This window comes from Neltuma alba, unplaced genomic scaffold (assembly GCF_004799145.2).
Source record: "Neltuma alba isolate B1F8T4 unplaced genomic scaffold, ASM479914v2 tig00011011_pilon, whole genome shotgun sequence".
Classification (NCBI taxonomy): Eukaryota; Viridiplantae; Streptophyta; class Magnoliopsida; order Fabales; family Fabaceae; genus Neltuma; species Neltuma alba.
This window is the reverse complement of record NW_021635764.1, coordinates 60,616-86,940: the sequence shown is the minus strand read 5'-3', so window position 1 is coordinate 86,940 and position 26,325 is coordinate 60,616. Positions and strand designations below refer to the sequence as shown.

The 26,325-nt window shown below is 31.2% G+C and overlaps 2 protein-coding genes across 5 annotated transcripts; one reads left to right on the top strand and one right to left on the bottom strand.

Annotated features, from left to right (window-relative positions):
- Positions 1–16,721: 16,721 nt before the first annotated feature.
- Positions 16,722–20,575, bottom strand: LOC114760682 (U11/U12 small nuclear ribonucleoprotein 25 kDa protein). Of its 3 annotated transcripts, XM_028949968.1 has the most exons (6): positions 20,503–20,575; positions 18,666–18,890; positions 18,415–18,520; positions 18,129–18,228; positions 17,465–17,574; positions 16,722–17,418 (listed from the first exon to the last, which is right to left on the bottom strand). In XM_028949968.1, the coding sequence occupies exons 2-5, from the start codon at positions 18,853–18,855 to the stop codon at positions 17,479–17,481; spliced, it is 492 nt and encodes a 163-aa protein (XP_028805801.1). In that variant the 5' UTR covers positions 18,856–18,890; positions 20,503–20,575; the 3' UTR covers positions 16,722–17,418; positions 17,465–17,478. The 3 variants fall into 3 exon arrangements, with proteins under 3 accessions (XP_028805801.1, XP_028805799.1, XP_028805800.1); XM_028949966.1 differs by having other exon boundaries at positions 16,722–17,574; XM_028949967.1 differs by having other exon boundaries at positions 16,722–17,574; positions 18,666–18,886.
- Positions 20,576–22,801: 2,226 nt separating this feature from the next.
- On the top strand, positions 22,802–26,213 carry LOC114760666 (uncharacterized membrane protein At4g09580). 2 transcript variants are annotated; one of them, XM_028949949.1, is made up of 5 exons: positions 22,805–22,883; positions 22,969–23,381; positions 24,077–24,347; positions 24,450–24,620; positions 25,772–26,213. In XM_028949949.1, exons 2-5 carry the CDS (start codon positions 23,125–23,127, stop codon positions 25,901–25,903), a joined length of 831 nt encoding a protein of 276 aa, XP_028805782.1. In that variant the 5' UTR covers positions 22,805–22,883; positions 22,969–23,124; the 3' UTR covers positions 25,904–26,213. The 2 variants fall into 2 exon arrangements, with proteins under 2 accessions (XP_028805780.1, XP_028805782.1); XM_028949947.1 differs by having other exon boundaries at positions 22,802–23,381.
- The last annotated feature ends 112 nt before the right edge of the window (positions 26,214–26,325 follow it).

Genomic DNA, 26,325 nt, shown 5'->3' with positions numbered 1-26,325 from the left:
AGAAGAAGGGAGCTAATATGTCTGCTAGAAAGAGAGAAAGAGAGGTATTTATATAAGGGAAAGGATGTATCTAGAAAAGAAACAGAAGAAGAATATATTTTATATATATATATATATATTTATTTGTTTACAGAGATATAAACAAAAACATAAGTTGTAGATGAAGTTATTGATTGCGCGTGGGGTGGCAGATAGATGGAAGGGTGTTTTTGTTTGGACGGCGTGACACCGAGATTTCACGCCACCCCCCCTTCCTCCCACCACTTTAGTTTTATCTTTTAAACAAAACCACACTCTCCTCTCTCTGCCCCTCCCTCCCTCTCTTCCTTTTCTTGTCCTTTATTTTCATCCTTAAATTACCTTTTGTCATTTGGTCAAATATCAGTTTTTCCTGTCACAATTAATTCAACTCATCAGCTAGCTGCCTCTTGTTTCATGCCTCATTATTTTGTATGATTTTTATTATCATCATCACTTATCTTAAATAGTCTCAAAATTAGTACTAATTTTGAGATTATATATTAGGAGGGATAACTTGACATTTTGTAATTAATGCCATGTGTGCTGAATCTCAATCAAATGTAATTATTTTTTACTCAAGTTTGAGTAAAACTCTTTTGGGTGCCAAATATAAAAGTTATATGACTAATTTATAGAGATTAAAGAGATCAGTGAAGTTAATTTATTTATAAAAAATGTTTATTGGTTTTTTCCAAATATCCATTTTCATTATTTGCATTGAAAATTACTCCATTAATGAAAAAACCCCTTAATACACACACACACACAAAAGCAATCAAAAATTTTTGTTTATATCTTTCTTATCGAATTTTTTAATCGCCCTTGTTATTTTGGTATACTAGTGTTAGTTGTTAAAATGCGTGTGTGCATGTGTGAGTCCAATTGAAAATGTAGAATAAAAATTTTAAAAAAAATTACCAAGGTGATATATCTTCACACGCAAACTAAAACTAACTATATATATGTTATTGTCTATTCTTAAAGGATTTGTCTATCTATTTTTCCTTTGCATTATAGGACATCTATCCCCCCACAATCTAGGGTTTCACCTTGTCTTGTCTGGTTTGGTGCGCCGTCCCTCGACATTTGGCACCACTACCATGTCGACACCTGGAACATGTCAGTTTTCATAGCTGTTATTATCAGAGGTTTCATCATTTTTGTTGTTGTTGTTTTCTTATGCATTAATTTATGCTTTACCACTAGAGCTCCACCATGTATAGTTATTGTCACCTTTCTGCCCCTCTCGATTCTAGCCATACATATATTGTTTCCCAGTTCCTCTGATCAGCCTTTTGTTTTTGTTAATTGGTCATAACATGTTCCAGCCAAAAGTTCTCTTTTAGTTATTAATTAACCTTAAACATTAATTAATTAAGGTGTGGATAATGCGAAGTTGTCAGGGTTTTTGGGATCAACACACACACACACATGTATTTATATATATTGAGATGAATTTACATTGCACACACTTCATGATATAGAATTACCAATAAAAAATGTCAACTTTCATTTTCATTTGAACCATGTCATCCTTCCAGTCCTAAATATAGGACGTTGTTGAGAGAAAAAAATTTTAATCTATAATATAAGTCACTTTTGAATTAGTTGTTAGTTTCCCCCCAAATATTCTCATTATTATTATAATTTACAAGAACAAGGCTTGAAAGCTAGCTAGCGTGAGTAGTATTTCTGTATATTCATGGATATGGTTAAAGTTGAAAAATATTTCATTTTCGTACAAAGTTAATGAGTTAACTAGAAAAAAAGTAAACCCGGGGGTGTGGTTGAGCGGTGGGGGCTCATCCTCCCTTAACCAAGTGTCGAGGGTTTGATTTTCATCCTAGGTATGGAAAAGCTTTAAAACCTCGGACCAGTTGTCCCACCCATCGAGGTACCTACAAGCCAGCGAAGGGATTAGTCACTGGATTCGATAAATACCCTAATGTTTCATAAAAAAAAAAAACTAGAAAAAGAGTATATTCTTATAAACATCGTCATTAAAGAGATTAGAGATCTTGTCATGCAAAACTGAAAATTACTTTTTTTTTAAATCATAATTTAGAAAAGCTTGTAAATGTATTGACAATTTGCTTATTAAGCCCGCGATAATGAAACTGACCATGAGATTCTTAATAGTACTTCTCTTTTAAGGCTCTGGAGATGCTTCACTTGCTAATAGAGCCTGAATTTAATTTTTTTAAAAAAATTTTTATACAGCTTCTAGTGGTGACCTTCTATTAAAAAACAGCACAGGGAGAAGAGAGCATATACATGAGAAACCAACTGGTTCAGGTTACACCACCCTGAAACACACACCATATCTAGCAAAAGAGTGAGAGTAGAAGATTAAAGAAATAAGATCTTTAATTAACGAAAATGGAAGAAACAATAAACATCAATAAAACCGATATTTTTATACAATTTTCTTATATCCGTAATTTTTAGGATCAAATTGAAGTACTCCGTCCCTTTTTATGAGAAATTAAAACAACTATTATCTCTATATTGTTTCTATTTTTAAGAAATATTCGTCAGATACCTCAATTTTTTTAGTTAGTTTTCTATTTTGCCTCCGGTTAATTACTTATTTCAATACTTAATAGATTTATTATCTCAATTTTCAACGTATACTTTTGTGTGTGTATTTCTTTTTATCAGGAAAACAGAAACAAAACTGTGTGTGTGTGTGTGTGTGTGTTGTGTTCTTCATTGTTTCTCATGGATTTTTCATCCTGTAGTGTCAAGTCATCAACCGAAATTTGATAGTTCAAGTTAGAAGAGAGCTTTTGTGTTTATCCTAAACAAAAGTTAGTGTGAATGACTTAAATATGATGAGAAAGAAACTGCATAATATTTTTTTAATATATATATATCCGTTTCCGAAAAGTATTAATACTTGATACTCAAGGTTTCTTTGAGAGCAATGCACTCTTTTGCTATTATAAAAAAGTGATAGTGCCCATATGTTGTACCAAAAGGTCTCCTATGGATTTATATATTTAGTATTTTTTAATATAAAAAGGACAGTACCTACACACTTCGTATTATATAATATTGGTGTCCACAGCCAGGCATCCATCGTATTCTTTTTTTGTGAAAATTATTCATATGATTCAGACAAAAAAATTAAAAGGAAAATTATTTGTCAAATTAAAAGTGCTCGAGTAGAAAATTAATTGTGCAAAAACATTTGGAATTTGGTTAAGGACTCAAGGGCAATCTATCTTCAATTGGTGCAATTTTTCCTGAGCTGTTTATCTATATCATGTGCAAAACGAAAAATATTTGTACGAAGTTAAAAATATATTACAAACAATTAAATAAGAATCATTACATTTGTTGAAAATGAGTTAAACCTACTCAAAGACCTGGTCCTTAGGTACCTTTGCCCAGTTATTTTTTTTTCCTTGGTAATTTTAACTTGTAAATGATGCAACTTAGCTTATAAATACGAAAGCTTGAACGGTAAACACAAATAGTTAAATTTGCTATAAGATATACAAATTTGACTTATAAATATAAACCTCTTAAGATCTATCTATATCATTTTTTTTTTCTTATATGAGACTTATGAATAATTTCTTTTAATTTGTGTACGTGGTGTGGAAGTACAAAAGAAATAATGAACATCATTTACTAGTATCATATTAATTATTTAGAATACAGTAAAACCCATCGTTTCCATTAGAATATTGTTATTATAAACCACTGAAAAATAATTTTCTATTGGTATATCTGTTTTGCTTACAGACTAATTAAGCTCATAATCTAGGGTTTATTGTCTTATTTAACAGTGGACCTGCCTGGCAAAATGTATACATAAGTTGTAACAAATAAAGGTTAATTATTTTAATGGGTAATTAATTACCTACTCTATACCCTCCAAAAAGCCTTTCAAGAGACGTACGTGAGAATTACACTAATGAGTTGAGTAGCATGTAACATGTAAGTACTAAGTATCTTAATTTATTTAAAGTCATGGCTTGGAGTTACGTTTCAAAATCGAACCAACTAAAATATTTTATTTTTTGGCCAGTAACCTACTAAAATATTTTAAATAAATAAATAAGTAAATAAGCTACCAGTGTAGGACGTGTATGATTCCCATCCGCCAATTTGAGAGGGCAGCCATCAAAAGCCTAAGGCTTGTACACAAAGCTTACTATATTGTACCTTTTATATATATACTATACTCCCTCTTCAAATAATTTATATATATGACCCAATTATTTAATTTATAAGGATTAAGAAAAAGTTAAGTTAGTTTTTAGTTAACGTGTCAATAGTTTATGACAGTTTTTTTGGGGAAATAGTCACTAATCATTTATTAAACTATTGATTCTCATTTATTTAAATTTTTTTAAAAAATCATTAAATAGGAATATTTTAAGCAACAAATCAATGTGGTGGTAAAAAAGTAGATAGATGAAATTTTATATTAAGGATGAAACCAAAATTGTTAAGAAAATTTGCACATTAATATTACACAACACACACTCGCACCTACTCAATACAACCTAGGAGAAGAGCAATATAATAAACTAACTACACCCTGTCACTGTTGCATTATAAAATTAATTCATCAATTTTTTAATTCTGACAAAACGTCATTTTGTCCCCACACTTGCATACATATACACAAAAAAACACTGTTTATAATAAATAAATATGATTTTAAAAAAATTTATATCATTTGCATTGACATATGATACGCCAAGTTTCAGATGGGAGCTGACATTTGATGCTAAGTTTTTACTTCATTTGGTTCAAAATATAAGCTAAACTTTATTCATTACGTTTATCAAGAAACTAATTAAAATCAATTTAAAACAATAAACAATAAATGTGTAGAGCATATATTTGTTTTTCCTAATATACTTTTATTAATGAAGATAATAAGTAAAAGATGTAATAAGCGAATTAAAGAGAAAAGAAAATATATGGGAGTAAAATTAAAAAAAACTCATTAAATGCTTGGACAAAACTGAATGTTATCTTATAAAAAAAAAACCAACCATTTTAAAAAAGTTTAGCTTATATTTTGAACCAGAGGAAATATCAGTTAGTGAAGGTCATTTTCTCTTCTTTTTAACTTAATCACTAATTTAGAAAAATTTTATGATGTAAATAATACCATCCATGATGTATGCGAAACAACTTTTGGTACGTCATGTATAAATGAATATGCTTAATTAAAAATTAGCATTACAACAGCAAATCCCGGAATTATAAACTATTCCTTTCTTCTTCTTCTTTTTGCCACTAATACTATTTCTATTTTAAATGTACGGTTAGATAACTAATTTACAGTCTATAGATATTAAGAAAATTAGTAAAAATAATTATTTGTAATAAATATATACTGATTTTTTTTTCAAAATGCCCCTTTGATCATTACTCCATTGATGAAATCTCATTTAATTAATACATACAATTAATGAGCACAGTTTGAAAAAAATAAATTTGAAAGTTAAAATGAACTGAAGTCTTATATTTAATATCAAAGGAAAATTTTCAACTAATTTCGATATTTAAGATTGAACAGAGTATCATAATTAAGGTTACCGGATACCAAATTTTTGTGTGTGTTTGCTTATGTGTGAATGTGTAAACAGAACATTGGGCGGGGTTTGAATAGATTGATCTAAGCTGACAGCATAATTTTCATTTTGAACATTGCAATTATAGTTCGATCATATAATAGTATTATCTATATATATATTACCGAAAAGATTTGGTCATAATTAACAAAAGAGGTTTACGGTATATGAATCGTAATTATTAGGTCTAAAATCTATAAAGATTTGTTTTATTTTGTCACTGTTGCTTTCTTCCACGTTTTTTTCCTAGTATATTATTTCTTGAGATTCCCATGAAAAAGGACGCTTGAAATTTGATGCAAATGTTGGGAAAGAGTGCGGTTTCTCATGATGATGATACTAGTAATCCTATAGATTAAAGAAAATGAAGCTGGGAATTGAAAATAATCACAAAAATAATTCAAATTTCAAACTGAATAATTACAAAAACAAATAGTTTATCAATGTATATGATTAGTTCCGAATAAAAAAATATGCATAGTGAAAGGTCTCTTTTTTTTTTTGAAAAAATAATTTATTCACCATTATGGAGATGAGGACAAATGGATTAATTAATCGAAAGTGAGACAACTACAGTTAACTGGAAATATTTTTTTCCCCAAAAAAGTATGTTAAGAAATCATATGAATACTAATAGTTTAAGTCTTGTAATTAAATAAAAAGAATGATATTGAAATAATTAAATACAATTTAATTGTGTGCTTTTTGAAGAAAGAAGGGAATTAATTAATACATGTGCTAAAAAGAGGAACTAGGGCAAAGGCAATCAACATCTCTCTCCAAAGGGGAAAAATTAATTGAATAAGGAAAGTATTCTTTGCTTCTAATTATATTCTTTCTCATTTTATATATTTTAATTTGTGGTGTTCATCAATTGCTTGTTTCCAAGCCTTGTGTGAAGAAGTTGTTCTCTTTGGTTTGTGCTAGCTTGCAAATTACTGCAAATCTAGAATTATATTGCAGCCTTCAATCTTAGATTCAAAAACCACAATTTAAGCACGAACTGATTTAATTAATATATTTATTGCCCAATAACTAAGATATCTATTTACATTTTACATGCATTATTTATCCTTTGAAGTAATTATTTCATTAAAAATTAAACTATACAGTTATATTTACGAACACTTGATATCAAACAAGTCCCTGGATTCATGCAACAAAAATGATTACAGATGAAAATTACCAAATGAGACAGCTCAGGCTAGAGAGAGAGGGGGGTAATAATTAATCACTCAATTTGAGATCCATGTCCGTACCATTGTCTTCTCCATCATAAAGGTTCGTCCCATCTTTTATTCATTTTCATGAGTTTAACTTATAATCCTTCCTGTTATCATAATTTTCAAAATGGAGTGACATTGTTTCTTCAGCCCGAACCAAGAAATCCCTTAAATATGATTTAAAATGGATCTTATTCCATCACTAATAAGAGATTTAGTTACATAGGATTCTTCTTTCTTATTCTTAAGCAAGTTCTCAAGAGGGCTTAGTTAACTAAATAGATCTCATGGCATATATAAATAGATATATGCCATGATATATGTTTCGTCTTTTGCTTCCTTAACTAAATAGATCTCATGGCATATAAAAATTGTGTTTCTTTCATTATTTAATGTAAGAGTTAAATAATTAATTTACATATATTAAAAAAAATTAGTTAAACTAATTATTTGTAATAAATATCTATTGATTTCTTTAATTAAAATATCCTTTAATAATGTGTATTGGAACTAAACCTCCTCTTGACAGAAATCCTCCAAATATGTGCAACCAATGGGATTTTTGAAATAAAATTATAAATTTAGAAGACAAAGTGAATTATGATCTTATATTTAGAACTAAAACAAACTTATTATCTATCTTCTACATGTAGGACCGGAAGTAATATTGACAGAAGTATTTTCTATTTACAAATTAATAAATTACTTGCCAACGGGGTGGTTATTACATAACGATAAGAGGATTCAAATTAACCTTGCCTTTGTGATTTTGAGGTACATATTAGTCGCATGTTTATTGAGTGCCTAAACAAAATCCTTGTTTAATTTTGATATATACCAATCTCATAATAAGTTGGAAAAGCTTCAATTCAAACAATGGGGAACATATATTTATACAGACAATAAGCTTTAATACCAGCTTCAATCAAATCGAAATTATCACTGTAAATTACAATGAAAAATCACAATTATTTTTCCTTTTTTTTTTTGTGGATACGGGTTATGATGTTCAAGAGATTTACAAAAAAATTCGTTTCAAAACATATCTTTTTTCGTACATTTTTCAATAGAAGTTATCTTAGTTAATATATATGGTATTGGCTATTTGTAAGGTTTCAAATTCGATATAAAAATGAATGGAGGACAAGTGAATATAAAAATATTCATAATCTGATCCCGAGATTTCATGGTGTATGAACATAACTTCATGAAAAATGATTCAAACAAATAATGCTGATAATCTCTATTTATATATGTTTTCTACTTGTTATCATCATTGAGTAATTACGTGTCAAATTAATTAATTATTGGCAAGATGCGCAGGTTAATTAAAGAAGTCTATTTAATTTCATATTCTGCAGATTTTTTTTTTTTGCTGCTAAAGCATAGGTATCTTCATATTGGAAGCAATTCTTTTCAAGATATTATCGGACACTAAATGTTGGCATATCTCCCAACAATTATTAGAACCTTAATTTGTCACGTTGTAAAAGACTAATCCTTTTTGCTAGTCTAACCTCCGTTGATTGTAAAATTAGTTAATCACAAGACAAAAAGCATATAAACATGACGTAAACAACATGTTAATTTGAAAAAGTTGCAAAACTTATAAAGTTCAAATCTTGATTTGTAATAAATTATTCTAATTAATTATTTCAATAATTTGTCTATTTTTTTCTAAGAAAAAATTTTTTCTCTGCAAGAGAAAATAAATACAAAACATGGGTCCACCTTCACGGGGAATCATGAGCCCAATATCTGAGAAAATCATCGCAGCTAGATATGATCTACCGACTTTATCTTTTTCAATAATATTTTAATAAAATAATTAATGTCATAAGCTAGAACTTCCACTCCTTTGAATGGTCATTTCACTATCAAAGTTAGATTAAGACATTAATTAAAGCTAGTTAATTAAGAGCAGAGTTTGAAATTCTGCCACCCTTAATCATTTCGGACATGCATAAAAGAATAATTATAATGCAACGACCCAAGAGTAAAACAAATAAAAATAGCAATTATAAGTGTATATGGCACCTAAATACTTGAACACATGATGCAAAAAAAAAAGAGAGCTTATTATTATTATGGGCGCGTGCGAAAATGATCCAGTTCAAACATACATGTGGAACTGTTTAAGGGCGGGTGGCTGAACTTACTTGGGCGAGATTGATCATACTTAAAATAATACTCTAGTTAAATTAAAATATATAAAAAAAACATTCATATATATTTTTATAAAAGAGTAATATTTAAACAAAAACTATTAATTTACAAGTAAATGAAACATTTACGTATTAAACCACACAAAATCCAATAAAACAGAGTCACTAAAGCAAAAATAGGACACACGGTTGTTTTTTCATTTCTCTAAACTTAAAACAATGTTGTTTCAAACTTAAAAACGAGAGAAAGAAAGAGAGAGAGAGATAAAATCCAACTCGAATAACTCATCCAAAACTCTTAACCAGACTGCTCAAGAAAGCAGTTCAACGGTTCACTAATCAGACTGACCAACTCCTGTTGATTGGTTTTTAGTATGATGCAAAAGAATAGCAATTATTGATATATGGCACGTAATTACTTGAAGACAATGCAAGCGAAACAAAGCCTATTATTATTATGGGCGCGTGTGAAAAAGATTGAGTTGAAACATACATATGTGAGGATTTTTGCTAGATTCGTCTGGTGAAGAAGTTGTTGAACTCAAAGCTGTGTCTGAAAGCGAATGATGGAACATTTGCTTAAAAGTGCATATATTGTACAATTGGGTGGGGCCAATCATATATATATATATATATATTTCTCTCTGTGTGCTCTATTTCAACTTGTTACTTAAGCTTGTTACTGTTGTTCCAATACTACTCGTACATGTATGGATGAATATTTCTGACATTACATGTGCAAAACTATTATGATTTTTGTTTCCCAATTATTCCATATATGCTTATGCTTTGCATGTGTTTGTCTGAGGACCAGTTTGGAAGGTTCAATTTATACTGTGCAGTAAAAGCAAGTGAAGTATAATAATGCTAAATATTTATTATATTCATTCACCTTTTGGTGCATCTTATAGTCTAAGCTTTGATTTTCACTCCCATTTGATTCATTAATTAATTTATATGTTAACCCATGGTAATTGGGTTAAGTGGAAGAAACTTGATTCTTTTCAAACAAGGATATAACCAATACAAATTCCATAGAATTGAAAAAAATATCTCAATGAGGGCTGGTTAAGTAGGAAAAATCAATATCAATACCACTTCAGGCGTGAGTTAGGGTCATATAACCAATATAGATACTATTTCCGATCCTTAGTATAAGACTTGGTTGACTAATTTGAGGAAACTAAAGAAGTTTCTAAATTATTTAATTATAACATATGTTAGATGATCTCTCTAAAATATTTATATATATTATTAAATTATATGTCAATTTATAAGTGAGATAAATTAGTTTGGTAAAAAACGATAAATATAAATACTTTAAATTAATTTAGTAACTTTCTTAATCTTATCAAATTAGTCAACTAAATCTTATATTAAAGACCGAAGATAGTTACTGGTTTTAGATGGTGCATTTTCAACCTGATAAGTTTCTAAAATATCAAAGTCATCACTAAAACTCTTTTTCATAGAAATACACACACAGAGAGACAGAGACTAATTAAATTTAGGTTGGTTTGGCTTGTAAGGAGGCCAAAAAATTAAACTAAGCTAATTGTGTTAACATACAAGTATATTTATATGATAAAGTTGATTGATTTACTTCATTTTTATACACAAATATATACTAAAATCTACTACACATAAACGAGGTAGCTATCATGAAGGTAGCATTAAGAAAATACAAAAGTATTCACAAGGACCACCACTAGATATTTTTGTGTATAATTGAGATGAGATAATGAAAGAACCTAGGTTTCAGTGCAAGAATTAAGACTTGTGTGTGAACAAGACGCATTTTATTGGCTGGGAGGGGGGAAGGCACATTATTATTATTAAGTTAGCATGCAACATAAGGAAGGAAGGAAGACAAATAATATAATGATGATAATAATATCTTGTTCCCCGATTTTAATCAATACTTCTCTTTAGCCAAACAAAGACAAACAAATCATGTTCCTTTTCCTCTTTCTTTCCCTTCTTTTGCATCATCTTTCATCTCAATCTATACATACATTTCCCTATAATATATATACATACATATATTGATCCGAAGACAAAGGAATTCACAAGAGTGTATATATGTGTGTGTGTGTGTACTTACCAATCATATTTGAGCACTTACATATATTATTAGACCCATTCGGGATAATTCTCTTGACATATATTAGTTTTTATTCGCAAGGTCTAAACCCTAAATCTCATTTAAGGAAATATTCAAGTTATATCCACTCGAGTCGATCAATCGCTATTAGTAGTTGTATTTTAATTTCATATTCCTTTAGAATGTTAAAAAAATAACAATATAATCACAGTGCTTTTCAAAATTATACAATAAACGATATCTATAAATGATGAAATTCTATGCAATATTAATTACTAGCTAATACACATGGATAGTTTTTATAGTAGTTATACATGTTAATGATTTTATGAAATGGTAGTTCTAACTAATACAAATTATTACTAAGGATATTTTAAGAAAGATACTACCTATTTATTACAATAATTAACTTTACTAATTTTTTTAACCTACTTAAATGAGTTAACTAACTCTTATATTAAAGATCAGAAAAAAAATATTATTTAATTAACAACTAACCATGCTATTATCTTATTGGCATGTTCCACCACCCCTACTTCTTTCATGAATATTAAAAAGTTTTCACTGAGTTCACCTCATCAAATTTGAACCAAATGTTGACTTAACCAACTCAAACAAAACAAAACAGAATCTAATTTAGTCAACTTAATTGGATTGTGATCGATAAATGACATTAATTAAGCAAAATAAACTCCAAATAATCAATTAAGTCCAGGTGATGTGAGACTGATGATGATTAGTGTAATTAGTCCCTATCATGGACGGTCGCCAACTTGTGTCAAAGGAGGTGCCTTTGCACCACTTATATGAAGCTAGAGTGGGTTTTAACAGGAACTTGTACTATTAACCAACATGCCTTCAACTCAAATATTACCTTTATATATATATATATATATATATATATATATGACTTTCACTAATATTATTGCTTTGCTTTGTTGAGATTTTGGACCAAAAATATCACTTTCGGAAATAATGCAATTGATATGATTGTATCTCTATATGGGGTTAGCATTAATTGGCACAGACCCAAAACAATAGCGTCATTAAAATATTGAAGTCAAATATTCTATATTGCATTTCCAATTCTAAATGAGGGTGTGTGTGTGTGTGTGTATGCATTTTGATCAATTTGGATGTGAATTTTAAGTGAGTAGTATGTGGTGACAAATTTTGACGTAGAAAATGACAACAGCTACATGCCAAATTGCTTGTTGCGAAAATTTTAGTGATAAGATTGTTTTCCAATGATAATTAGAGTTCAAACAATACACTTAATCTTCCAGCCTCAAAAAAGAGAAATCAAGTTGGACCACTTATGCAGTATTTTGACAAAAAAAAAAAAACTAGTTGATCACGATATATATATATATATATATATATATATATAGAGGTCTATTACATACAAGTCATGATGAAGTAAAAAATTTAAAGGGAAAGAGGCAGGTCCTTTACGTGAGTCTTACTGTACAGAATTACAACAAAAAGTTTGAGATAGGTAAAGACAAAACATTAGCCTAACTAATTAATTAGCAGCTAAGTCCTTTAAGGAGAATCTTTGATTTTTCACCTTCTTTTCTTTTTTGGTTCTGTGTGTGTGTGTGTGTGTGTGTGTCTCTCTCTCTCTCTATATATATATATATATATGCAACGGGAGCGTCTCTCTGTATTTTTTGATAGAAACAGAACAAGGGGAATGGATATGCATTGTTATTAGCCAATAGATTGATGGGAACGCAGCCGCAGCAAAGAAACTATTGGAAGGCCATCGCTTGCAGATGATAATGATGATGATGGAGATGATATGATGATGATGATGAATATATATATATATATATATATATGGACCCTACTGTTATACGATAGTAGTAGTAATAATAATATATATTGCAATTTCGCTATTATTTTTGGTGCGGTGGGGTTGCTTCATCCAACAAGAAATAGTGCAGATCAAGCAAGTTTAGCCTCTTTTTTTAAACCCTTTTGGGGCGGTTTGTGGGACTGCTTCCAGGTTGGTCTGCTTCGTCCAACATATAAATATATTTATGTTTTTAATTATAATATAAATAGCTAGGGTTCTAATATAATCCTAAAAAGATGGTTCGAGTAGGGTTTGATTTCTGATCTAAAGAAGATTAATCTCTACTGTTATAAAAGAGGACACACACATACTCTTTGATATCAAAGAATAAAAAAGGAATATAATTCTTTTAAGATACAGCAGAGAGATTATCACAAAGAAACAAGTTTTGTTTTGGTAGATATATATGTGATGTTATATAAATGACACCCGTATATCTTTTTTTATATATCGTTTGAAATAACCCCTCCTCACAGTTATTCTAAGATTACAAATTATTAAAATGTAAAAAAAAAATTTAGAACTTTTCAGAATTCTTTATCCTTTGATTGGTGTGATTCATTAGGGGGAGAGCAACGATGAAAAAAAACCATTAATCAAAGAGTATATCAATATTTTAAAAGTATGCTTTAAATGTTGTGTTAAGTTTTATGAAAGATTATTGACCAAATAAAAAAATAGTACTCTTTCTGTCCTTAATATAGGACCTAATTATTGAGTTGATCTTAATCCTAAATATAAGACCTATTTATCACATCTATCAGTTTGTCTTAACTTAATCATATTGATACTCCATCAACCATGATCAAGTAGGATATGGAAGGAGGATATTAAAAAAGATGTTCATGATATTTTAGGAAAAACATGTCATATTTTTATAATTAATTAACTTATCTAACTTTTTTAATCTAATCAAATTAGTTAAATAGATATTACATTAAGGATCATATGAGTAATATGCTACTAGTACTTAGTTAACACTAGCATTAATTAAGTATTAAATAAATCGGATATTCCCGCCCACAGTTATGTGGGACTACAATTATTTTATAATTATATTTTCAAATAGCTTTTGAATTCACTGTGCATATAGTATCATATATCCATAATATGTGCGCTTTCTTAATTAACAAAGCTAACCTTCTAGAAGAAAGAGGAGAGAGAGAAGTTTCAAAACTTAATTAATTAACGTGGTAACCATGATAACGACATGTCTTCTATCGCAACCCAAGTTGTTGCACTTCTTTTTGTTTTGTTTTGTTCTATCTTTCCTTTTCTTTTTTTTTTGGGTTTAAATGAACGGATCTGAAGGAAGAATATACAGGTGATGGATAGATGATTACCTGTGGGCGATTATACCTTTTGTCTGCTAGCTCTTGCTCCCAATCTCCTTTGTATTACCATTTCCGTTCTTATTTATAAGATCTCTTTTGTAAATTATAAATAAGATCATATAATTAGAACCAGAGATAATACGTAATAATAACTTGAGGCAAATATACCAACAAAGAGTTGGTCTAGTAGTGTAAAGCCTTACTAGAGCTCTTTGAATCTTGAGTTTGAATTTTAAGGGAGACACTTTTGTAGAAAGGGGAAGCCATAAACCCTGAATCGAATTAGCGAGATAATAATATCAACAAAAAAAAAACTTGAGACAGATATTGTTCCTTTGGAGGGCTTTCATAATTTAATCACATTATTTCTTTCTATTATTAATTTAAGAGTTAAACAATTAATTTGTAAATATTAAAAAAATTAGTTATTTAAAAAAAACATGTGTTAATAATTCTAAAATGCTTCATTTAATTATTTGCATTAAAATTAACTCTTGATGAAAACCGTATAATACGTGCAACTACTGAGGAGAGTTTAGAAATAAAATTATAAATACTAAAAAAAAAGTAAATCGAGATATTTAGGATTAAATTCTTTACTTCGACTAGCTTCTATCTTAGGAATCGAAGGCAGTATATTCTAGGGCTAACCAATACTGGCTTATGTTCTGTATTTGCTTACACATATTATCGCATATTCTAAATATAATATTTGATTTGTAATTTGCATTGCCAGCTAAATATTATATTTAAGACTGCTGGTCAAAAATAAACATTGTATTTAAGACAGATAGGAAGTAGTATTTTTTTTTAATTCAGTTGGTAAACCTGATCCACGCACAGTTTGATATAATTAACGCCAATTCTGGACTAGATTTAATCACTTCTATAGTCTATACATGCTTCAATTAAATTTCAGTATAAATGCATTTTCATAGGGATTATCACAATTTTTCAGAATATGAATTATAATAAGATAAAGTGCCGAAAATAATAACAAATTTGCATATTATTTAAATGATAGAAATGGTTTTAACATAATGATAGTGAGCTCGAGCCTAAATTAAGTGTGGAAAAAAAGAAAAGGGCTGTGGAGTTGTGACCCAAAAAAAGCCGTGGACCTCATGTTATGAAGCTGTGGCCTGGGGAACACTTTCTCAATACAACCAAATACATAAAATTAAAATAATAAACCAATAGAAATTGAGTCTAGCAGAAAGGGTTAGTCCCTCACAATGTGATGAATCAAGATTTGAAATCCCGGTTGAGAGAGGTGCTCACATTTAGTACCCGACAGTACATCGAATAGAATTGCCTCCAATAGGAGGATATCTATGTTTTAGCAAAAAAAAATAAAAAAAATAAAATAATAAACACTTTTACTCTTGTCTTTGATTGGACGGGGTTAGGAAAATTTAGTCGATTCTAATTTTTTTTTTTAACCAGCATAGTCGATTCTAAAATTAAATGTTATGCCATTGCATTAAATTAATTTAGAAGTTCATATCCATTTTCTTGTGACTTTGTGACAGTAAAGTAAATAGCATGGCTTCAATGTGCTATGATATGCCGATCAAGGAGTTGGGATACAAGAGAAGTTAGTGTTTTTTCAGCGACTACATGACAACATAATCCACTTATCACTTCTAATCAGGAGAAAATTTGACAGCGTACGTAAAACTTTCTGCAGTCTAAAACCCTGTATTACTATTTTCAGTCCTTAAATATAAAAACTAGTTTAACGTTAAATTTAATCCTAAATATAAGATCTTAATTCACTTTGTCTCATATTTATTTATTTATTTTTTAAATAATCCTTGTAGTAGTTACACGTATTAAAGATTTCATGAAATAATAGTTTTAGTTAATACACATGATTAGTAAAGATATTCTAGAGAAGATAATACTCCTCCGATTCTTAATATAAAACCCATTTAACTAATTTGATTATATTAAGGAAGTTAGATAAGTTAGTTAATTATAAGAAAAGTAATACATTTTTCCTAAAACACCATAGTCACCTTTCTTAATATCTCATCTCTCTCTTCTACTTGATTATGGTTGAAAGAGTATCCATAGAGGTAATTTAGAGAAAATTGATAAATATAATAAATGTATCTTATATTTAGAACCAAAACCAACTCTAGAATTAGATTCTATATTAAGAATCGGAAGAGTACCTATTTATTACAAATAACTAACTTAACAAACTTCTCTAATCTATTCAAATTAGTCAACTAGCTTTTATATTAAGAACTGGAAGCATGATTATGCTTTGAAATCCCAGCATGAAGCTGGCAAAGTCCAATCATTAATTCACGTGTCAGGAATAATATAAAGAACAGCAATCCAGAGGCATTGAACACACAATATGGCGCCCGCATAAACTATAAACCAATGAAATTCATCCTGCAAATCAAACGCTTCTCCTAACTGCGTCCATATAAACAAGGGGACTCCCCAATGGACACAGAAATTTAATTAGAATTTTAACATTTTGAGAGCTAAATATTCGAAAAGGCATGGAATTCATGTCAAAGTAACAGTTAAACGTCGAAAGCAAAAGAACCACACCATATCCCAAACAGTGTTGGACGACTAAATCTGGTAAAGATAGTGGAACCTGACAGGGAAAATTACATTTTTAGACTTTAGGCCTAAAGAATCATCAACGTTGAAAGTTGGACTTCACGGTTGAGCTTTTTGTCTTATCAGGTCAAACTCATGAAAGCAAACACTTGCTCGTAGCCAATGGTTGCTCAGGCTTCAAAGAAGATCTCCGGACATGTCATCTAAACACAGCACCGGCATCAGCATAGTTCAAGCCGGGGGATAAAATTTCCATTTACCTTTATGAACGCGACTTTGTGAAACACCGAGTATCACAGCTACAAGTCTCGCAAGGCCATGAGGTTGCAAGTTGAAAGCACAGTGAACATATCGAAGCTGTGACGCCAAATAATCTTCATCTTGCTAGTGTTAGTAAGATAGAGCCAAATATCAACACTAGGGAAACAAACCCCAAAAGCTAGTTCATGAGATTCAAGAACCAAAGGGTGTACAAATCCCACATTCCTAAATTTCGCATAAGGAATCCTGATATGAAACTCTCAAGTCCCATAACCAACAAAATCACTACAGAGATTCCAGAACATACAATTGCTTGATCATGAAAGCTTATTAAGGCCATGAAAGAAACGATGTTTTCGCCTCTTCGAGTGTCTCTGAGATTCTTTTGTCATGACATAGGGTACAAAATGTACCTGTATGAGCACAAGATACCACTAACTTGTTACAAGACTGCTCCACTCTATTTCTTCAAGACATATAACATTATTCAATACGAACAAACAAAAGATAAGTAGCTTAAATGAATTAAAAATATTCAAATTTACAACCAAAAGTTGCAAACAGAATATCTATAAAAAAAAACATTTAACAAAACCAACGTTATAAAAGGAAGAAAAAGTGAAGAAATGAAACCAGCATACCAGCCGAATACTGATTACAGCAACCCCATAAAATGATGGTGGTTGTTGGGCTGAATCAGTATGCACTTCAGTAAACACAACTATTTAAAACAGCACGCCCCCTATTTGCTAACAGAATGTGACATGTAAATAAATCAAAAACAGTTTTTCAAGACACAAATTATATATGAAATTTTCATAATTCTTTTTGTGCTCAAGAACATGAGCATGAGCATATTTATTCTTTCATGACTTTAATGAAATCAGAAGTTTGAATGTACTAAAGAAGAGAATGCCACAAGGAAGTGAAGTTGTAAGTAAAAGTTCTTAAAGTTTATGAGGCAAACCTGAGAATTATTTCGAATACCAAAATTCTGAAGCAAAGACCGATCATCAAGGAGCTTTTCATTATGATATGACAGACAATAATTTGCCCAGACGTGCTTCCTGCGATTTGATCATTTTTACAGGGAACAAGAAATGAAAAACAATGTCAACATTTTACTCTCATTTTCTTTTCTTAAGTAACCAGAAGAATACACATTTTGGAATATGGAGTTATCCAAAAATTTAATGTTCAAACAAATTTCCAACATTGCCTCTAGAAGTATAGGAAAAGAACCTCTATCTCACCAAGATATATGGCGGTGACCCATCTTGGATTGTTCCATGTCATTTACTTTCTTCTTAATCGCAAGTTTCAAATCCTTGACTGTAGCTGAGTCCATCACTGCCACATCTTCACCACCAAATTCAAAAGATTCAGCTCAATGGAGCATTAACTCTTTCCCATTCCCCATTCATTTTGCAGGGAAACAAAGTGAAAAAGCAGAGTCTGTAGACTCCCAGAAAAGACAAGGTGTGGGAGGAAAGAAAAGTATTACCAAATGATGTTCCATCTAGTTTGAGAACAGCAATGCGCATGGCACTACCCAACTCAAGGTTGATGAGAGTGTCCACTTCAGCCAACGTTGGCTTCTTTGGGACATCAGCAAGTATGGGATCTTCTAGCAGGGTAGTGAGCATTGATTGCAGTTTTGCCTTCTTCACGCTGCTTTTGCTATATTCTTCCATTAGCTCTTGTACTTCCGTAGACTGCAAGTGTCTGCCTGTGAAGGAGAAGATTATAAAATGCGAATAAAACTTCACCAGTATTTCTAGATTGAAGGATAAAAACTCAATTCTTTAAGATTCAAAAACAACAAAATTTGATATCTATCACTACATGTAACTTGATATCAGGCCTCACACACTGCATGGAGCATGCAGAAGGACGCCACACTGTTCACTTTTCCAGCTTTTATATGTATTGAAGATGAAGATGAAGATGAAGATGAAGATTCCCAAAACTTAAGAAAAGCTATACCTTGAGCATGTAACTAAATTGCATCAAGAGTGGTCCTAAACATATGAATCATTACGACCAATTCGGCCATTACAATATTACAGTATGACAATCAAAATTTGCAAAAAATAAAAAAGTTAAAGTGCATTTCTTGAAAGTCACAAGAGATTGCTTTTTCATTTGGTAGGCTGAACAAACATTATCCACGGACAAAAAGTTTATCCAGTCGAAGTTCAGCTCCATATTTTCAAGTTCTTCATCAAATTTTAATTTTAAAAAGAAACAATCAAATGATACTCAGTTGTAAAAATTATGTATTCATGGAGAAAATTTAATATACTTATACATGTGAGTAACAGAAACTAAGTTAGCTCCAAAATTCAGTTCATTTTGCAGAAACAATTGAAGGATCCAGAGACAAGATGCACAAAAATACATAAAAGTGGAAAATGCTGCTCACATGATATTCATGGTACTGACAAAGTTCTGGCTTCCAGGTTCAAAAACTGACAGTATAGATAAATCAACCTTCCCAAATAACTCAAAAGGCATAAAGAAGGGGAGAAACATCAAAATAACTTACATAAATGTATTCATATTTGGCTTCATACCATGATAATTAAAATTTGGATATTTAAAAGATGATGACATTGAAAATTCACAACAATAAGGAGAAAGATGAACGGTAGAGATTGTGGATGAACGGATCTCACAAGGTTTTTTTCTCAGGCGATATGAACTTCTTTTCAAACGAGGGAAGAAGGTGCTAGGTCTCATATGATGGGGGAAGAGCGACCTGGATGGATTTTTCAAGGCACAGGGAACCAAAGATGGATGGATTTTTCATGAAACTTGTGATTCATAGGTTCCTTCCCTAATGTATTTGACCCTTTGCTTCCTATTTATCATGCATAATAAAAAGAAACCAAATTGATTTTAATTTTTCAACTTAAGAAATTCACAGTAGCAATCCAATGATGAATAATGCTCTATTCAAACACAGTATTATCAATTTTGATGTTCCTCTTATTGGCTGTATCTATGAACATTATTCTATCTGATATGCAGGCTACTTATGCCTCTAATATATAACTAGCCTGTGAATGGCTCCCTTCACTTCAAATACATTATCATCAATAGCATATTGCAGCAAATGACATATATAAAAATTCAATAAACGTTTATACTTCCAGTGTCAAGCCCACATAATTAGATCAACGCAACATCTTGAACTCAGTCATGCTTCAATTCTTATTAAATATTAGCCACGGAATTTTCTCCCACGAAAGCCGGCATAACAAATAAACTACCAATTTGTAAAGCAGAACCAATAAAATACCAATTTGTAAAGTAGGAGAAGACCCAGAAGACGGTACCTGAACTCCTTAAGAGTCGATGCGTCCCTGCACTGCGCTGCCGCCGGCGAATGGATTTCGACGTGTCTGACGAGTAAAGGAACGAGTTGCCGACTTCCGATGAAACCGGAAGTTTATAATTGGGCCACCTAGTAACTCCCTTCCTTCTTGTTTTTAAAAATCCTTTTGCATCTTCTGATTATGTGGCCCAACATAAAATGAGGGATTGTCGCCCAAAAAAACACATGAGGGATTAGAGAGTGTTGACAGCCCAATTGCACGTGTTGTTGGGCCAACTGTTGACCCCCAAAATAAAATGATGGGCTAAAATGAAAGTGTTGAAAGCCCAATTTCGGGGGGCATTGTTGGGTCGAGTTGGCCCAAGATTATTTCCACACCTCCAATGTGAAGTGACCCCGCCATACGGGTTGTTACCACTTACTACCTGTAAACACCCCAATCTCTTGTTGGCGGAAAAAATGATGGAACAAAAAAAGAAAATCGTTTAATTATGTGAATATACTACCTCCTGTCCCCGACACTACATATCCTAAATATAAAAACTTATCCTAAATATAAAAACTAATGGACTGAATTTAACAAATTAAGAAAAAAATTAAGTTAGTTATTTATAATAAATAGGTGTTGTTTTTCTTAAAATATTCTTACTAATCAAGTGTATTGGCTAAAACTACCATTATTAGAAGAATTACCTTAAGAAAAAAATACATAAATATGAGATACAAAACAGATTAGGGTTTTACAATTAGGACCGAAATAAAAGTCAAACAAAATCTTCTATTTAAAGGCAAGAGGTAGTATAAGATCCTATTTAACTTTAATTTCAGTTCTAAATATAAGACCCCAATCTATTTTCTCTCTCATATTTATACAGTTTTTTAATGTAGTCCTTCTAATAATGATAAGTCTTATCCGGAGGTAATATAAGAACTAGTTAACTAATTTGGATAAATTAAAAAAACTAGTTAAGTTAGTTATTTGTAATAAATAAGTGTTATCTTTCTTAAAATATTCTTCAATGAAGTGTATTGGCTAGAACTACTATTATTAGAAGGACTAACTTAGAAAAAGAATTCATAAATATGAGAGACAAAATGGATTAGAGTCTTATATTTAAGAACAAAATAAAAGTCAAACAAGCTTTTATATTAAGGACATGAGGTGGTATAAGATCTTGTTTGACTTTTATTTTGGTTCTAAACATAAGACCCCAATCCACTTTGTTTCTCATATTTATACATTTTTTTCCCAATGTAGTCCTTCTAATGATAGTAGTCCTTCTAATAATGAGAGCTCTTATATTTAGGATAGGAGGTAATATAAGAACTAGTTGACTAAATTGAATAGATTAAGAAAATTAGTTAAATTAGTTATTTGTAATAAATAGGTGTTGTCTTTCTTAAAATATTATTTCTAATAAAGTGTATTGGCTAGAATTATCATTATTAGAAGGACTAACTTAGAAATTTTTTTTATAAATATAAGAGACAAAGTAAATTAGGGTTTTATATTTAGAACCAAAATAAAAATCAAATAAACTCTTGTATTAAGTTAAATATGGTAGTACAATTTTTATTTAAAGCATACAGTAATCTGTATAGAAATATTCTAAAAATATATAAAATATCATAATAAAAGTTATCCAGAGCGCGTATCTAATCTAATCTAAATAAAATGGTAAAGGAAAAATTGTAAATAAAAACTCCTTAATACGTAAAATTGTGATTTGAGACTCTAAATTTGAAAAATAGCGAATAAGGATCGAGTTCCACTTTTACAAATATGAAATTTGAATGAAATGTCTGAAATGCCTCTTAGTCAAATTGTGATTTGATCTACTAAAATTATCATTCGCTAAAGTGAACTTATCATTTCCCATAGTCAACTAGTCATTTGGTATACCCTCAACCAAATTGTGATTTTGTCTAGTGAAGTTGTCATTTGCTAAAGTGAATTTATCATTTCCCATAGTTAACTTGTTATTTGACTGAGAGATATTTTAGACATTTCACTAATATTTCATATTTACAAAAGTGAGACCGGATCCTTATTTGTAATTTTTCAAATTAAAAGTCTCAAATAATAATTTTATATATTAAGGAGTCTTTATTTGTAATTTTTTTTAAACCAAAATATTTTTTAAAGAAAAACCAACATAAATTTGTAAAACTAAAATTGAAAAAAAAAAAATCACTCCCCCCCCCCCCAAAAAAAAAAGAGAAGGTGAAGCTTACTTACCCCTCAAATGCCTTCCTACTCACTTTCCTCTTTCACTGTCTTCCGTGCTTGTCAGTCGTTCCTTCCTCCTCCTCAAGCGAAACGTGTTACTGCTACTTGAGGACCCTCTATCTCTCATCGCCCTTCAAAGCTAAAGTTCTGAGGTCCCTCACCTTCAAATCGTCAATTTTTTTCAAGTACATTTCATTCGTTTCATACCCACTGATCCACGCAATTTTATCTGATCAGCATCATTTGACTATTTGGTGTGATTCTCCAACCACTCCTTCGTTGAAGCATCGCAGTTCTGTCTCTGTTTTACACTTCAAAATACGATAGCACTTTCCTGCTATGATTGCTGGACATTTCTGGATTTGTAGTTCATACCACTAATCCGTGCTACTCATGGCGGCGCAGAGGAGTCTGATAGGCGATACTGGTAGGTTGTTGCGGGATGAAGAGACCGCCGGGGACGACGATTCGCCGTCCGGCAAGAAGCCTAAGTTGGAGAGGTCTCCATTGAATAGTTGGGAACTCGCTGCTGCTCTCGGCGTGTTCTTCATTTTCTCCACCGGTTTGTTTTGCATTTACTTGACAATGCCAGCTGCGGAGTACGGGAAGATTAAGCTGCCGCGCACAATTTCAGATATTCGCGACCTCAAGTACGTTTCATGGAACGATTCTATAGTTATCGGTTATTTTTTAGCGTTACCGAGGTTTGTGTTATTGGTCCCTTTCTGGCTTTTATAGATGAATCCAATTATGGACATGAAAAGTGAAATTAATGTCATTTCCTGAAACTTTCTGTGCATTCTTCCGAGTTCGGCTGTAATAGAATACTTGATTGGTCACTTAATGTCACTATTATTAATTTTACGGAGGCTTACAAGATAAGCATTCTTCTGGGGTTGTAAAACTTTTATAAACAGAGGAAGTCAGGAAGGGAAGATAGTAAATATTACGTTGATATTCTTTTTGGTTTACAGATCCGTGTAACAGCCTTGGGTGAATTTGAGGGACAAAATTTTATTGTTTTATTTAACTAACGCACAAGTCTACGTCTTCACTTGAGAAACCAATTAGGCACAGAGTGGACTAGTGGCAAAGCTTTTGCTGGGCTTCCGATGACATATGGTGAAGGAACATTTTGATAAATGATTAAATTATTATCTCTTTTTCGTTTTCTTTAAAACTGCTTTTGTGTTTGAAATAAACGAGGTCACTGGACCATAAGAATTTGTCAAAATTTGAGTGGGAATTTATAGTTGCTTGATGGTTTAAGTTTAACCTCGACTTCATTAATGTATGTTCATTACCCCATATTACATTCTTTATTCTTAACAATATTTTTCTACAGAGATAATTTTGCAGCATATGCAGAAAATCACCGTGCTCAATTCATTCTTGGTTACTGTTCCACCTACATTTTCATGCAGACATTTATGATTCCTGGAACAATTTTCATGTCCTTGTTAGCTGGAGCCCTCTTTGGAGTTTTTCAAGGGCTCTTATTAGTTGTTTTTAATGCCACTGCTGGAGCATCATCCTGCTTCTTTTTGTCGAAGTTAATTGGGAGGCCTTTAGTTTCTTGGTTGTGGCCGGAGAAATTAAGATTTTTCCAAGCTGAGGTGTGCTTTGCTTATCTTATTCTTTAATTTTGTTTGACCAGACAAACCATTGGACAATCATGGTGACTGCAATGTTAACCTGATTTTCTTTTCTTCAATCAGATATCAAAGCGTAGGGAAAAGCTCCTGAATTACATGCTTTTTCTGAGGATAACCCCAACTCTGCCAAACCTTTTCATCAATTTGGCATCTCCAATTGTTGATATACCATTTCAAGTCTTCTTTTCGGCGACACTGATTGGTCTTATTCCGGCCGCTTATATTACTGTCAGAGTAAGGCTCTTCTACCCATCTTACATTTATCATACAGCGCAGTCAGTTCTCCACATTATTTATCGTTTTTTCCCCGAACTCCATGTTATCTTTCTCAGATTGTTATATTTTATGCCTTAATCCCATAAAGTAGTTTATGCTTTGATTATATTTATTTTCTTTGTGGTTGCTCTTTTGACTTCTGCATCAGGATTCAGGAACTTCTCGTGAGATTAAATAGCTTTGCTTGATGGTATCCTGCTATTTTGAAGTTAACCTTTTTTGGCCAATATGGCCAATATCCTGTTGTTGCCCGAAGTGGGGAAGTGTTTTTATTTATTTATTTATTTATTTTGTTGTGGTGCGGCAGAGGGATTTAAAAAAGTCCTTCTAAAATAATTTCAACTTTAATTTTTAGGCGGTTTTGATGGTGAGACTCTATTAAGAGTTCTTCTAAGGGAGACTAATTAGAACATCTTTCTGTCATTTCATGTGCTCCCAGTTTCTTATTGTCCAGAACATAAGCTTTTCCTTTGGCCTTCACTCTTGTATCAGATTGAAGTTCTATTTCTTATCAATTGCAATTTATGAAACGGACAAGTTCCCCTTTAAGGATAATGTAAGGAGCAAGCTTAATTCTACAGTTTCATCTGTTGTTCTCGTTGGATGATTCTGATGTACTGCTTCCAAGAGCTAAGGTTGTGTTTTGAGTGTTGACCTCTTATGGTCAGATAGATTTAAGAAACCCTGCCATAGGATTTTGCTGTGTCAGATAGATTTAAGAAATCCTGCCATAGGATTTTTACTGTGTTTACATTTAAAAGAGGGGTCTTCATTTATTAAGCATGGATATATAGAAACTACTTAGTTGGGATGGAAAAAGGCTCTTCCTTTACATTAAACAAGTTCTAGAAGGGATATGACGAACTTGCCTGGTTCAAGAAGCTGCTAACACAGCTATTATAATTGTCTTCTTTATTGTTTGGTCCTTGTCAACCAATTTGTCTCACTTATTTCACCATAAAATAAAAAAGAAGTCTTCAAATTTTTCACATAAAGAGGCTAAATAGATTGTCTCCATTATTCTATAATAACCTTTTTCTGCATCTACAAGTTATTCTTCTGCATTTCTTTCCCTCGGCTCATAGCGTCTTTCTTGTTGCTTGATTTAGGCCGGCCTTGCTCTTGGGGATCTAAAATCAGTGAAGGATCTATATGACTTTAAGACATTGTCAGTGCTCTTCCTTATTGGTTTTGTCTCCATGTTTCCTGCGCTGCTGAAAAGGAAGCGAATCTATGCATGAAAGTTCGCTTTTATCATGCTTCTCTCATCGAAGGCAAGTTACTTGATCCTTTGATTAGATTGTGTACCCTTAGGTATGAATTATATTTATAGTGGATAATTATTTCCCGGGGCTTCCACGAGAATTAATATACAATGATGATGGAGGTGGCGCCATTTTATATATATTTTTTCCTGTAGGCTCAAAATTATTTGTTAGGTAGCTGACGGATTTATTTACTTTCCTCTGTATTATCATTAGTCAGTTGAAAAAGGATGTAGCTGACAAGGTGAGAAAATCCTGTTCATGTCAATGTATTCAGCTTTAATATCATAGTTGAGTTTCATGAACTTAGTTTGGATTAATATTTACAAAGGTGACTTCTATTCTAATTGTATTCTGCAAACTGAAGTTTAGGTAAAAGTTAGTTAATGACTAAACCA